This window comes from Dendrobium catenatum, unplaced genomic scaffold (genome assembly GCF_001605985.2).
Source record: "Dendrobium catenatum unplaced genomic scaffold, ASM160598v2 fragScaff_scaffold_1063, whole genome shotgun sequence".
Taxonomy (NCBI): domain Eukaryota; kingdom Viridiplantae; phylum Streptophyta; class Magnoliopsida; order Asparagales; family Orchidaceae; genus Dendrobium; species Dendrobium catenatum.
The window spans coordinates 901,199-916,958 of record NW_021319525.1 but is presented as its reverse complement, the minus strand read 5'-3'; the positions used below and the strand labels follow the sequence as shown (position 1 = coordinate 916,958).

At 34.2% G+C, this 15,760-nt stretch overlaps 1 protein-coding gene across 6 annotated transcripts in view; it reads left to right on the top strand.

Annotated features, from left to right (window-relative positions):
• Positions 1 to 15,760, top strand: part of LOC110095176 — a 49,577-nt gene that overhangs the window by 10,637 nt on the left and 23,180 nt on the right. For 5 of the 6 annotated variants that reach the window (XR_003701953.1, XM_020820607.2, XM_028698318.1 and 2 more), the window contains exons 3-9: positions 9,845 to 9,954; positions 10,121 to 10,171; positions 13,719 to 13,890; positions 14,015 to 14,335; positions 14,456 to 14,659; positions 14,753 to 15,238; positions 15,343 to 15,552. Coding sequence is in view for 5 of the 6 variants with exons in the window: in XM_020820607.2 (XP_020676266.2) it covers positions 9,845 to 9,954; positions 10,121 to 10,171; positions 13,719 to 13,890; positions 14,015 to 14,335; positions 14,456 to 14,659; positions 14,753 to 15,238; positions 15,343 to 15,552 (1,554 nt within the window). In the remaining variant the exon portion in view is untranslated. The remainder of the gene's footprint in view (positions 1 to 9,844; positions 9,955 to 10,120; positions 10,172 to 13,718; positions 13,891 to 14,014; positions 14,336 to 14,455; positions 14,660 to 14,752; positions 15,239 to 15,342; positions 15,553 to 15,760) is intronic. The other variant, XM_028698321.1, reaches the window with a different exon arrangement.

Here is a 15,760-nt window from a genome sequence, read left to right as displayed (position 1 = left end):
GATTCTGACTCTTTCTTAGTTCACTAGAAGCAAAGATGACCCCAAATAATATACAAAATATTCCACCCGGGATTATTTATATTTATGTACGGGATCATCACTTATAGAGAAATGAGAAAGATGGTGAGTAGTTTGATCATCTTTGATAAGTAAAGATTCATCAAAGCATCTTGACCATTGGCAGAGGAATGCAAGATTTTAATTAAAGATTCATTTTATATTAATTTTTTCTGAGTAACTTAAGGAAAAGAATACGAATTTTCTAGAGTTTTCAATTGCAAAGTTCTAAGAAAACTAAATGCAACAACATTCTTAGGGGCATTTTAACTTTTGCATGAGTTTTCAAAGAACAAGCGGAATATTTGAGCATCCTTCATAACGAAGACATCAAGGAATATAAAATACTCACAAGGATTGAGAAAAGTTTGATTTTTATCAAAAAGTGAATTTTTTTTTTTTAATTATTGGGTGATTTTCCTTATGATTGTTTGAAAAATGATTCTATATTTGCTCGAGTTTTGATCATCTGAACCTAATCAAAATGATAAGTGGGAAATGATTCCAAAGCTCAATGAAAGGTGGGTTGACTCCATCTAAGTTAAATAGTAAGAAGTCGGCCAAAACTAGTTTAATTAAATGACAAAAACTTAACAACTTTCTACGAAGAAAATTATAGTTTCGACGAGTTTTGAATTTCAATGTTATGGAAAGATTCTTAATGGGAATAAATTATTTTAGAATCTAACATCTGATTTTAATCTATGATAAAGTAGGGATCAATTTTGAATTGGATTTCATAACCATTTGATGAGTCATCATGGACTTCATCGGGTGTAGAATCTCTCCAATTCTAACATCCAAGCTTAGTCAATCATGATCTATATCACATTGCAATTTGATTTTGATTTGAAATTTGACAAGGATGCAAATAAAGATATCATTGACATCACTATGAATAGAACCCCTCATGTTCTAACATCCTAGTTTAAATCTGGATGTGATATCTACTCATGTTGAATGAGAACATTAGACAATCACATCAAAAACAACAGAGGAATGTCTCTTAATTCAGTTTAAAAAATTATAAGTTAGAGAAGGTGATTTTTATACCCATAGATATCAATATAGGTCCTTGAGCATCAGGACCCTGTCTAGAATCTCATTCAATTTGGAAAATGTTCAAAAGAGAGTTGAAAATGTTTGGATAATGATTTGTTTATGCATCTCCATTAGGTTATTTATGTAGATCTCAATGATGCACATCTAATACTATTATAATTTCAGTTTGATTGATCATCTTTTAGATTTTCCTTGATATTGATTTGAAGATATAAAATGACATACTTAAGTTGATAATTAAAGAGGCCTCGGAACTTAGATTTTGTCAATTCAGATCAAAGTTCCCAACAAACTAAACTGTGATTTTCTTCTTTTTCTCTCTTTTTTTTTGATAAAAATCTTAATCCAAAGATAGTTAAATTAGAGATATAAATTGAATCTTTTAACATCTCTTGCATGAATCTTATTGTTATTTCCAATATAGTATCAATGCATGATAATAAACCTAAAATCAAGATTCTCACAGTTAAGTGTTAAAAATATTGGACTAATGGGTCTTCTAAGATTCAAAGAATAGAAAAGGAAGCCATCATTTTATTTTTTTATTCTTCCTTTTTTCACATATTCTGCGCATAAAATTTTTTTTAACAGCCCACATAATAGAGACAATGTTATTATTCCATTTTTTTTAGGAGGCTTCCTTTCTCAATTCTTGAAAAGATTATTCTCACTAGTAATATCATCATCTAAGCTTGATAGGAGAAAATTAATCTTCTTATGCAAGGAATATAGATCTACAAATTAAACCTAATCCTATGATAATAATTAATAAATTGACTAAGATAATTATGAAATAGTTTCATAAACATACAAAATAAATTATAAGATATATAATAGCAAGAAGATAGAGAAAATTTTTATTTATAATTTAAATTTTAATTTGACATAGATTTTAATTCGAAATATTTTTTTTCTTACACGTAGTAAAAATATATTAGGTGAACTCAAATATGATTTTGTTTTCACTAATAAGAGAAGGAAACTTACGAAGTTGTTATAAAATCACCCGACTTAGTACCAATTCAAGGTTTGCAATTAATTTAGGGAAAACTACATGACATAGGGAATTTTTATCATATCATGGGTTAACCTTTGTAAAGAACTTTGAAGTGTCCCAAGTCTTTGACTTAAATGAGAATTAAGATGATCAACTTAGTGAGGATTCTCCATAAGTTTTCTTAAATGGAGTTATAAAGTCAGGAATAAACTTAGCTAAAATTTGATTTAAAAATATCACCATAAGAGAATTCAAAGCCAGGAGTTATTTTGTGCATTCATGAAACTAAGTGGGTTGGAGAGAAGGCTAAGGAAATTGATAGTTTAGGATTTAAACTTTGGTATTCGGGTAGGAGTCGTACTAGAAATGGTGTAGGTGTTATTATAGATAAGAGTTTAAAGGACAATGTTATAAAAATTAATATGATTGGAGATAAAATTATAGTTTTAAAGATTGTTAGATGATAAGATTGTTAATATTATAAGTGCTTATGCTCCTCAAGTAGGTTTGGATACAAGTTCTAAATTAAATTTTTGGAATGACTTGGAAGAATTAATACAAAAGATGCCTCTTGAAGAAAGAGTTTTTATTGGAGGAGATTTAAATGGACATGTTGGTAGAGAGGTAGATGATTTTAAAAGCCTTCATGGTGGCCATGGATTTGGAACGACGAATGAAGGTGGCAAGACCATATTAGATTTTGTTTAGCTTATGATTTTTAATTGCTAATACCTTATTTAAGAAAAAGAAATGAGCATCCTCATCACTTACAAAAAATGATATAGTACAACCCAGATTGACTATTTCTTATTAGAAAATTAAATCGTTTAGAATGCAAAGATTGTAAAGTTATTCCGAATGAAAATTTATTTTACCCCTACATCGATTATTAGTTTTGAACTTTAAGATAAAGGGGCATAAAATAAAAAATAAATTAAAACGTTTTTCTAGGATTAGGTGGGGGCATTTAAAGAATATTAACAAAAATATTTTTGAGAGTAAAATTTTAGATCTTAAGATTTGTCTATGCATGAGATGCTAATTATGTGGGAAAAAGTGGCTAGTGATATTAGAATATTGCAAAAGATGGCTTGGAGTATCAAAGGGAAAATCTCCTAATAGTAAAAAATTTGTGGTGAAATTCAATTGTGCCAAGAAAAGATTAAAAATAAGAAGATTGTTATAAAAATGATTTAATTTTAAAAATTTGATAATTGGGAATATATAAATGGCCCGTAATGATTCTAAGAAAGCAAATTGATGCAAAGACATTAGCTTTTAGTGATTTGTATAATAGATTAAAACTAAGGAGGGAGAAAGATATATGTATAAGTTAGCCAAAAAAAGAGTAGGAGTAGTAAGGATTTAGTTCAAGTGAAATGTATTTAAGGATGAAGATAAAAAATACTTTTCTTAGAAGATGATATTCAACAAAATGTGGATGAGATATTTTGCTAAACTTTTAATGAAGATTGTGAAATAAGATTGACTATATGACTTAGCACCCTAAATGAAAATAAAGATTTTGTTTTTACTGGTGTATTAGTAAAACTGAAGTTAGAGAGGCTTTAAAGAAAATGACAGGTGGAAAAGTGTTGGACCTGATGATATTCCAATAGAGATGTGAAATGCTTAGGAGATGAAGGATTTCTAGCTTACTAAACTTTTTAATACTATTTGAAGACTAAAAAGATTTCAGATGAGTGGAGAATGAGTGTGTTAATTTCATATTTTTAAGAATAAAGGTGATGCACAAGATTGTACGAATTATAATAGGTATTAAGTTAATGTGTCATACTTTAAAACTTATGGAGCGAGTTACGAAGCATAGGTCGGCGTGATATTGATGCTTCTCAAAATCACTTTGGATTCATGTCGGGTAGGTCGACTATGGAAGCCATACATTTATTCAGAGGTTTGATGGAAAAATATAGAGGAAATAAGGAGGATCTACATATGATATTTATTGATTTAGAAAAAGCATATGATAAAGTTCCAAGAGAAGTGCTATGGAGAGTTCTTGAAAAGAAAGGAGTTAATAATGCTTATATTCAAATCATTAAAGATATGTATGCAGGAGCTATTACTTGTGTTCAAACACAAGGTGGTTTGACCAAGTATTTCCCTATTTCGGTTGGGTTACATCAAGGATCAGCCTTAAGCCCATATCTTTTTGCTTTAGTCTTGGATGTTCTCACTAGACATTTGCAAGATGATGTACCTTGTTGTATGCTTTTTGCTGATGATATTCTTCTTGTTGATAAGACTAGAGAGGGAGTTGAAGGTAAACTTGAATTATGGAGGTCAACCTTAGAGTCTAAAGGTTTTCGCTTGAGTAGATCTAAAACGAAATATATGGAGTGTAGTTTTAGCAGTAATAGTCCTAGTGAGGGGATTGTGACTTTGGGCGATCAAGTCATTAATAAGAGTACACGTTTTAGGTATCTTGGATCTATTGTTCAGAGTGATGGTGAAATAGATGGGGATATTATCAGTAGAATTCAAGTTGGATGGTTGAAGTGGAGGAATGCATCGGGCTTGTTATGTGATAGAAATGTATCCCTCAAACTTAAGGGAAAATTCTATAAGATGGTAGTGAGGCCTGCAATGCTTTATGGTGCCGAATGTTGGCCATTAAAAGAGAAGCATAATACTAAGGTAAGTGTTGCAGAGATGAGGATGCTCAGGTGGATGAGTGGCTTTACCCTTAGAGATAGGATACGAAATAAGCATATACGTGAAAAGGTTGGAGTAGCTCCAGTAGAATATAAGATTAGAGAGAGTCGCCTTAGATGGTTTGTTCACATAAAAAGGCGGCCTTCCGATGACCCGGTTAGGAGAGTAGAGGTATTAGATTTGACTTGTGTTAAGAAAGGTAGGGATAGACCTAAAAAGACTTGGTTAGAAAATATTAGGAATGACCTTTCTTTATTAGATTTAAACGAAAATTTGACTTTTAATAGGACACAATGGAGAAAAAGGATTCATGTAGCTGACCCCACGTAGTGGGATAAAGGCTTGATGTTGTTGTTGTTGTTGTTGTTGTACCATAAGAGAATTCAAAATGGTGAATAGGGGCTTTGATATAATTGACAAGGTCATTTATCTTTGACACATGCCTTAAGATCCACTTTCTATCGGAGTTAAACCACATGACAGAGGACAAATTATCATATCTATGTAGTACTCTTAGTAAATGAGATTTAAAGGCATTCCAAGCTCTGACGTACAAGAAGATTAAAAATGAAGGAATCTTGAATGATTGTTTCTTTTGTTTATGTAATTCTTTTTTAAATTTAAATTTGATGTTAAGTGATGAGGACACGAGCAGATTTCCAACCTTCAACTAATAATTATATCCCTATACTTAGGAAAGTCATAACATAGTTGAATAGAAAATTTAGATGTGTTTGATTCAGAATTAGATGATTATCAGACACCTTGCAAAATAAACTGAATTTTTGTTCTTCAAGGTTTCTAAAATTTGGTGAGATGTGTCTTCCACCTAAAGCATCAATCCACACAAGTGGTGGGAGGGAATGAGGATTTTTGAAGGAACTTCTCCACTTGGTGTTTGTTCCTTTAGTGATGAGGGAACAAAATTTTATTTAGTAGCATTGATAATCATATGCCTCTTGTTTTAATATTTAGATGAGTCAACCATAACCTACTTTCTAATATGATTTAAAGAAATTAAAGATAAATTTCCTTCAAGTGGAATAAACCTGCTATTTTCTCTAATAAAATTATTTTCAAAGACTTGACTTGTATTTGAACTTTAAACTTTTCTCCATTCGAATTAGCTAGAATATTGAAAATCTTGCATAGAATGGATTATGGACCTTGTCTTAGTAAACATATCAATCTACAATGAATATGTGATTGCAATATGTTAGAACAAATAAAAAGTTTTGATTTGAAAGTTTGATATTTTAGACCCTGCCCTACCACACACATCAAGTTACAAAAGCATGTAACAACAACATCTTGTTCAGGATATGGAGAAACTTTGATTTAGAGGTTTGAATTTTCTTAAACTTTGTCCTACCACACAAATCAAGATACAAAAATACATAACTGTTGTTGGTTAGGACGGGGAAAAGATTTTTAAAAAGGGACTCATACTCTGAAGATTTAAATTTTTGGACTCGATATAAATAATATGTCGAGCTACTAAAAGAAGTAACTATAATATACTACTAAAGTCTGTGCAATAATTTTATTTAAAATATTCAAAATTGAAAGAACTTTCATTCTTAGAAGATTATTTGAATTTTTTTAATATAGTTCTATGAAGAGGCATAAAAAAGACATCCCATCAATAATTAATGGGGGTCCTACAAGACCTCACTTTATAAATTTAAGAGATACCGACTAAATTATTCAATAATAAAATGAATAAAATAACAGGCCGAAGAAAGGTAGCCTTAACTTATGGCAAGTACAAGTATTCTACTAATATAAGGGCATGAATCACTGTTAAAGATGGAGAGAGGAAAAAATTCTCAGTAAAGTTGCCAAAAAAATCTACTGGGAAAATAAATACCACGTGGATTCGGTGTTATCCTATTTTGAGGTCGAATACTATATTAAGAGTAAAGTACGATCTCGAGAGACTGAAACTATATTCTACAATGGTTTCAATATTAAAATAGAGTTTTAAAAAATATTATTTCTATGGTCAAACACAATTCAAAGAATAAATTATCTTCTTGGAAGATGAACATGGGATTCTATAGAAAGTGTTTGAAAAGATAAACGAGTTTTTTTTATTCAGCTATTCCTATAATTAAATACACCAAAAAGAATGTTATATTATCTCGAGAGATAAACATAATATTTCATAGGGGATCTAAAGGTAATAATGATTTTTTGAAAAATGTGCTATTTCTAAAATTAAATACAACAATGAAACTATCATATCACCTTGGAAGACAATAATGACATTATACTAATGTATTTGAAAATAGAAATAGGTTTGAAAAAGAATATCTTTATTCCTAGAAAAAAATTCTCTATTTTAATTTGGAGTATTCAATTCTCTGTGAGGGCAAGCCCTTATGGTTAATTATATCTTAAGAGAGGTACTATTAAGAAGACTCTTGATTAAAATCGTGATTTTATACCCTTTGATTATAACATAGAAGATAAAGAAAGAAATATAAATTTTCTAAGGAGAAAGTTTAATGTTGAATAGTTCTTAGTGGGTCAAAGGAAAAAAAGTTTGAGGTGTCAGATTCTGAGAAGCTTAGAGGCAACCTCAATTTATCCTATTTTGAGATTTACATTTTAAAAGAGGATTTATTGTTCAAGTTGAAATTTTATCAGAAAACTGGGATTATATTCCCGGAGAGTTGAAAGATGGGCAAAGTTGATGCTAATTGATGCATTCAATAGCTTTCATTTTATGTTTATTTTGAAAAACTATTGTAATTTGAATATTTTTATGTTTTATTTTTGTTTACCAATGATGGAAGGCAACCAATGATCATGATTAGGTAGGTTGCTCATTGAACATGTCACTCCTTTGGTTTCCTAGCTTTTTTTGGTTTTTTGGGTATTTATATTTGGGTTGTTTTGTCTCCTATTGGGCTTGGCTCATTTACCCTTAGCTGTTTGGTGTTTGTAGTTCTCAGCTTTTTGTTTTTTTGGGTTGCCGTGCCTCTCCTTGGTAGCTATTTAGCTGCTGGATGCTTGGGTTCCTGGGCTGGCCGTGCCTTTTTTTCTTGGTTTCTGATAAGTTTCTTAGCTGTTCCGATTCTGGCTGGCTGTTGGGCTGCTTGTCCGTTCAGTTCTTGGGCTGGCCGTGCCTTTTTTTCGGGTTTTCCTCTATTTTGGTTGGCTGGTTTGGGCGGCTGATTTATGTGGTTGTTGATTTCCTTTCCCTATTTATAGGGGTTGTTGGCTGCTGTTGGAAGAAGTTGTTGAACCTTATTTTGTCTTCAAAAACCTGAGGGTTTTCTTCCAAAGCTTGAGAGCTTCTTCTTCTCTACTTATTTCTTCTTCTAAGTCTTCTACCTAGACTTCTCTTCACAAGTTACCCTTCGATTGTATCATTCTTCTACAAGTGTGATTGGTGTTATTGGCCAGTTTGTTGGTATTTGCCGGAGGAGTTACGACGGGTGTTGGATCTGGATTGTTGTGGTGGACCTCTAGTTTGCATGTTCTTAGATCACCTTATTTTCCTATTTTATCGTTACATGTGAGGTACCACTTGTTGGTTGTTCTGAGGGTATTTCTCTTTAATTTAAGTTTTTGTTGTTTCCTAAAGCTGTTTAAGTTTTTGCATCTGGTTGGGTTTTGTCAGTGGTTTGTTCAATTATTTTGGATTAAGTTGTGTTCCGATTTCTCTTAAGTGTTCTCCTTTGGTTTTGGAACTTGTGGGTTCCATCATAATTTGATGAGGATCTTTGTTATTGTCATCTTCTTTTTCTTTTTTCTTATGTAATATCCTAATTTCTTGCATAGATGTAAGGGAAATTGAAGAGGCGAGTTGGAGAAAAGAAAGAAGATGAAGGGACCAGTTACTAGCATAGTTGCATAAGACCGAGTATTGTGGTAGGGGTGGGTGTGGGGGTGGGGGTGGGGTTGGCGGTGGGGGGACTGAATGGAGAAAGAGAGGAAAGAGGTAATAGAGCTGGAAATCTTTCAATTTTGATTTGCTTCAATCAATAATCAAAAGAATAGCCTTGCAACTCCTATTTAAAGAAATAAAGTTTATATATCAACTAATTTAAATTAAAATCTCGATAACTCATAAAGATCCTGCATCAATGTCCAAATTATTAGAATAATAATGATTAAATACAATAAAATTGAAATGGAATCTAAATTAATTTGCAATATTGTAAAATTTTAGAAATAATCTTCTATTTATTGCATCATCATGACTCGCCTCTTCTGTCATGAGAATATTACTACTGTTTGTAACTGCATTAAGAATTTCTTTTTAGTTCTTGGAAAACTGTATTAAATATCCTTTTAGATTAAAATGTTAATATTATTTGAAAAATTGTGAAATGTTACCTTAATTTCTATTTTTTTATGTAAGATTTCAGAATCAATGGTAAGATGCATTAGGCATTACTATTTCTTGCAACAATTAGTCTGTCTTACAGAAGTTATCCGTAACAACTAGTAAAACTCAATGCATTACTCTGGAAATTACAGGTAACATATGAGACAGTTGGTGTGCTCTTGCTAAGATAATTATCAAATTGGCAGGAGCTCTAACATGGTTATAAAGCAAAACAAAATCCTGCTATGTAAATTCAATCAATTTGACTGCAATTAATTTTCTTCAATTTATCAAAGAAGGAGCTTATAACGTTTGGTAAGTGAATGCAATAATTCTTAAGTTACAATAATTCTTAAGGTAAATAATGTAATTGCACGTTGTACTATTAGAAAAAGGTCCAATAATTCTTTAGTTACAATCTCTTCCTTGAGTAGTCAAGGATTTTTATACCAGGACTTTAGTCATAAGTTACTTCCTATGGAATTAAAAAATTGCACAAATAGTTACAACTTTGTGTGTGGCATAATATGATTTCTAGTATGTTGAAGGAGACTTGCTATATTAACCTTGCTTTGTTAGCCATGTTGAGATAGCTTGAACTGTTTCTTTTGACGTTTGGTTTATGTTGAAGTTTCTTTTATTCTCATGCCATTGAATGAAGGATTTTACCGTCATAACCTAGCATGCTTGCATTTCTCTGCTTTGCTCAGGTTTTTTCATTCTACGATGGCAGTGTACATGCTGTTTGGAGAGCCATAGGGATAGAAGTTAACATCTTGCCAGTGGACATGAAACAAGGATTCACTATAGATTGGTTAGAGTAAGGAAATCAACTGATTTGTAAGCAACTACTAGATAGTGTCTACCATACTATTCATTTCACCTGGGATAACTTACCTTTTACGTTTCTTTAGTTGAACTATAAAAAAGTTTAAGCCTGCTTTAGAATTTCTTTTTAAATCTTGATTAAAAATGATTTTTTGCAGCTACAGTGGAGTTCTTGTGAGCGCTATCCAAGCCAGGCTTGTGATTTCATGGTAAATGCAAGTTCAATATTTCATCTTCCATTTTATAATTTGGCATTAAATTGAAGTTTCTTTTTCATGAGGATTTTATAAGCACTGTCATATTTGCTTTGGACGTTCTTCCTTGAAAATAGTTTTATTTTTTTCGGTGCTGTTCTTTACTAGTAATGTGCAACCTGATGATTGTCGGTTGATACAACATGCACTGATAATAAAGTGCTATAACTCTGACGTTTTATATTTAGTTGTTTTCACTTAGAGAAATAGCTCTAATAATCTAAATGATTTGCACTTCGTTATTCAATGCAAGCAAAACCAATGATCCTAGGTTTTTCATGAACTTTTTGAGTAATAAATTCACACGTTCCTGATCCTTTTTTAGTGTCTTTTATGTTGATTATATTTTTCAACAGTCAATGTAATGTTTGGAAAGCTTAGTCGCCTTTCTGCATTCCCGTCTTCCTTATTTTGTAAGAGACCCTCATTTCTTTTTAAGGAACTCGAGCCCTTGCCTTATCTAGTGGGCTAAGGTAAATTTCACTTGATCACTAAGAATGATGACAACTATTAGAAACTTATGAGCTTCACTTGTTAGGACGTTCTTTGATGTTAGTATGCCTCATCTTATATGCAGCATTACTTCAAATATCAAATGGCATTTTAATTATTGCATTAAAAGCCTTAAAAGTTAGTCCTATATCTTCCGCATCTGAATTGACTATTAGCGATTAAGAGGGGGATAAATTGAGACTTCTCAATTCAATCACATATAAAAGAAGAATCTTACTTTTGTGTACTTGGGAATGCGGTGAGAGGAATTCAACTTCTCATGTTGACTCTCTTTGAAAGATCTTTGCCGCATCTCATTATTAGTTTTTTGATAGAGAATTTGATACATTTTTTCATTGCTCTCAAATTTTTACTCCATATGTTTGATAATGAATTTATTTGTGCTTCATTGACCCACGAATTGGTCATCTTGATTCAATCACAAAAAATTCCTCTATTCTTGTGCTTTTGATTGTTTTGTTGTTTCTATTTTATATTTTTTTGCTGTGCTTGTTTTGTTTCTTCCGGGTTAATTTGTTTGACATTTTTGCCAACCCAAAGTGAGTTGATTTGGGCATTTCCATTCCAACAAACTAATATTAGAATAGTCAGGTTGAACTTAGGAGATGACATCATCTAAGCCTTTCACTAGTAATACCATACACATATCAAAAGCACAAAATAGTGCACCATGGCACATAGCATATAGTATGGCGCACTCCCAACATCATTTACTTGGCATGATTAATGGGTGAAAATGGTGCGCTATTTGTGCCAGTGGCTCATAGTGCACGCCATTTTAATTTTATAATTTGTGATCTAAAATTAACATTTACATTATATATATATATATATATATATATATATATATCTTATAGTTATGTTGGCAGAAATTCATTTTTTAGTTTATTGCCACACCGGATCCTCACTTTGCTGATATATTGGCTGGCATGCTGGGTGAAAGGAACTTGTCAGATCTTGCTCTAGAGGAAGAAGCACTTCCTCTTCTTGATCTTGGGAGAGGAGGGAGAGAGAGAGAGAGAGAGAGAGAGCAGCAAATCAGAAAACTATATTGCTTAAAACCATTCCTATTACAACCTATAAAGCCTCTATATATAGGCACAAAAGCAACATAACAAGCAACAAACATAAAACTAGGACAAATATCTAACAATTCTCCACCTTGGTCCTAGATTTACAAAAAAAAAAAAAAAAAAAAAAAAAAAAAAAAAAAAAAAGATAACTATTGTTCACAAAGAAATACCCTGCCGGTCTTCCCCGCCAATAGAGTCCACCGGACAGTTAATAATTTTCTCAAAAACTGCTCCACCATCTTCTTAAGTTTCCTGCTTCACCAGCTCTAGCTCCACCTCCAGACAAATCTTCTACTGTCGCACTGCATCCCACGCAGTCAATTCCTGAGCACCCTGTGTGCCTCGCTTCAGTGCCTTGTGCCCGCGCCCTGTGCCTCCAGCTTCGCTCTTGCGCCTTGCACTCATGCGGTATGACTCCGACCACATCTTACGCGTAACCACCCGCGCACCGAGCCCTGCGCCCTACTCATCTCAATCCCATGCCCTGCACTGTCGCGTCCTGCCAGTGCCTTCGATTTCAGCTATCTAGGGCAGTAAAAGAGGCATTCCGTGCTTGCGTGTCTTCCTTCGGTGCCCTGCGCTCCTGTGCCACCTCCTCGTGCACCGCATGACCTCACACCTCCTAGCGCCCCACACACCCGGCATTGCTCCTCAAGAACAGGCCAACACCTCAAAGATCCAAACCGATCTGTAATCAAGCACAATGATCTTGAATCTGCCGTGGTCCGCCTCTACTGATCCCATGACCGCACTCCACACGGTTTGCCCGTGAGGCTCCAACGCCCACGAGTCCCGTGCAGCGCCCACGAGGCTCCAGTGATCCGCCTACTGTTCCTACTCGCGATTGTGGCCTAAACCCCGCTACTGCATGCTCCGCTCGAACGCCTTGTTTCTGCCCTTCATGCGAAACAGAACCCAATCGCATGACCCATACCTTTACTCCTGATCCAGCCTCCTGAACGTGCCTTTCGAGTTTCGACCTCACAATCCGATTGTAACCTGCCCCAACCACAATGCCTCCTCGAGCTCGTCTGATGGCTCCAGGTACGGCAGCTTCTTTTCTTGATCGCTCTATGCCCTCACGCCGGCGATCTCTGCCGGATGTCCGACCCGTAGCTTGCGCTATAGCCTTCGAACGCAAGACAAACAAGCGGATGTCCGCCTCCTTGCGCACGTCTAAAGCCAAGCCAGCCGCTTCTCCTTTAGTGTATGTGCTCACGCACGCGTAATCTGCTCCGGTGACTGACCCACACAATCCTGAACTCCGAGCGGGTGACCTGCCTTGTCCCACGCACGAGCCCTTCACACCTGCTCAAAGCCAGCGACTACCGCGTGAAGAAGCCACGATCAGGAACTTTCTTGGCCTGCGACACTGGCAACCCGACGCTCGTCTCTTTCTTGAATCATTTTCTTAGGCAAGAAGCCCTCCTCCTCCACCTCCACCTCCACCTAGCTTGGTTGCATCCACCAGGCTTTGATACCAGATGTCAGATCTTGCTCTAGAGGAAGAAGCACTTCCTCTTCTTGATTTTGGGAGAGGAGGGAGAGAGAGAGAGAGCAGCAAATTAGAAAACTATATTGCTTAAAACCATTCATATTACAACCTATAAAGCCTCTATATATAGGCACAAAAGCAACATAACAAGCTACGCAACTAGCTACAAACATAAAACTAGGACCAATATCTAACATAACTCCTAAAACATTTTTCTGTGGTGTTAATTAAATATGCCAGGTGAGGGCATAGTAAGTGCTAATATGTAAGTAGCTCCCAAAACAGATTGGGATTTTAGATCTTTGTTTGGGTTTTCTTCAATTTATCTGTTGTACAAATCCTGTTGTTCTTTTAACTTTCTTTGAATAATCAAAGCAACACTTTCTTTGTGTGGAAAGAGAGTATTTATACAGTTTCACAGTCTTTTGCAGGAGCCTTTTAAGTCTATACCTGTCATATGGATTATACGAGACCAGTCCCTGGCTGTCCGTTTAAGTTACTATGCCAAAAACGGTCACTCTGGGATTCTTAATCAATGGAAGCAAGTTTTTAGCAGGACTAATGTTGTAGTTTTCACAAACTATCTTTTACCGGTAATTATTCTAATATTGTTTTTAATTTTACAGTTTAAAATGATCTAATAGTTATGTAGGTGTCAGATAGATAATGTTTTTGGTATATCATATTAGGGTCTACAATTTTCAATTTATCTTCCAGATTATATTTTCAGCATTTGATGCGGGCAATTACTTTGTAATTCCAAGTTCAGTTCCCGAGGCATGGATGGCAGATAATTTTCTTGCTGTACATAACCAAAGCAATTTAAGAATTAACACTAATTATAGTTCAGAGGATTTTCTCATTGTTTTAGTTGGCAGTCAATTTGAATACAGTGGCAAGTGGTTGGAACAAGCACTTGTATTGCAAGGTCTGACACAACTACAGAACGAATTTCGTTTTAAAAACTATTCTTATCCTATATTGAAAATTGGATTATTAAGCGGGAACTCGAGTAACACTTACAAAATGTCTCTGGAGGTAATCTTTTAGATGCATTCCTGTTTTTTATTATTTTAAAATATATTTTTAAATCATTTTCAGCTATTTTTACATTTTGCTTGCTTCGTAAATTATATGTATATTTTATATATTTTGCAGACTATTGCTTTAAATTTTGGTTTTCCAAGGGGCATTGTTCAACAGATTGGTGGTAGTGTTGACGATTGCAGTTTTCTTGGTATAACTGACGTCGTCATATATGCATCCTTTCATGAGGAACAATCTTTTCCACCAGTTTTGCTCCAGGCTATGAGCCTAGGAAAGTTAGTTGTTGCTCCTGATCTCGACGTGATTAATAAATATGTATGTTACTGAAGACTTACTCTGCAAGAAATTATGTCAGAATCTCCTTAACTTACATGGTTTACTAACTATACCGAACAATTTGATTATTAGATTGTTGATGGTGTGAATGGTTTTCTTTACCCAAAAGACAATGTTGGCAAGTTGATGCGGATTCTACAGGGTGCAATTTCAAAGGGTGAACTATCTCCTTTGGCAAAGCAAATTGCATCATTAGGCCAAAGGCAAGCAAGAAATCTAATGGTCTCTGAAACTATTCAAGGCTATTCATGGTTACTCGAAAACATCATCAAGTTCCCATCAGAGATTTCTCTTCCAAAAGCAATTGGGGAGATACCTTCAAAGATGAAAGAGGAATGGCAGTGGCATCTGTTTGCTAATCTAAGTGATATGGGCAATCTAAATGAAACTAATAGAAAGTACGGATTTTTTGATAAACTAGTGGAATGGAATCAAACTGATATGGAAGCTGATACTAATACCAGTTCAAGGTTGAATGAATCATTTTCCTCCATAAATTGGGAAGAAGAAAAGAGGATTGAGACGGCCAATGCTAGAAAAAGGTTAGAAGAAGAAGAGGTGGGGTGAGAAAAAAGTTATTTTCTTCCATACTATTTTGTAACCTTATTAGCTCGTTTTGTTATTATTCCAAAGATATCCAGTAATTTGTTGAAAATTTTCAGTTGAAGTACAGAACTGATCAGCCTCGTGGCACATGGGAGGAAGTCTATCGAAGTGCAAAAAGAGCTGACAGGGCAAAAAACGAGTTGCATGAAAGTGATGAGAAAGAGCTTGAGCGGACAGGCCAGCCTCTGTGTATTTATGAACCTTATTTTGGTGAAGGAACGTGGCCATTTCTGCACAACAGTTCACTGTACCGTGGAATTGGCTTGGTATGTTGGCATAAGACATTGCTCATCACTATTGGAGTATCATATTATTCTCTAATGTTTTTGTTTTCCTTCTCTTTTTTTTACAATTTGTACAAGTTTTCATAATAGATGAATCAATGTGGCTGAATTAGATCATAAATTATGTGAGAATTGTTAGAGGAAAAAATTGGTGTCTTATTCACTTGAGATCCCCTCTGTTTATAATCAT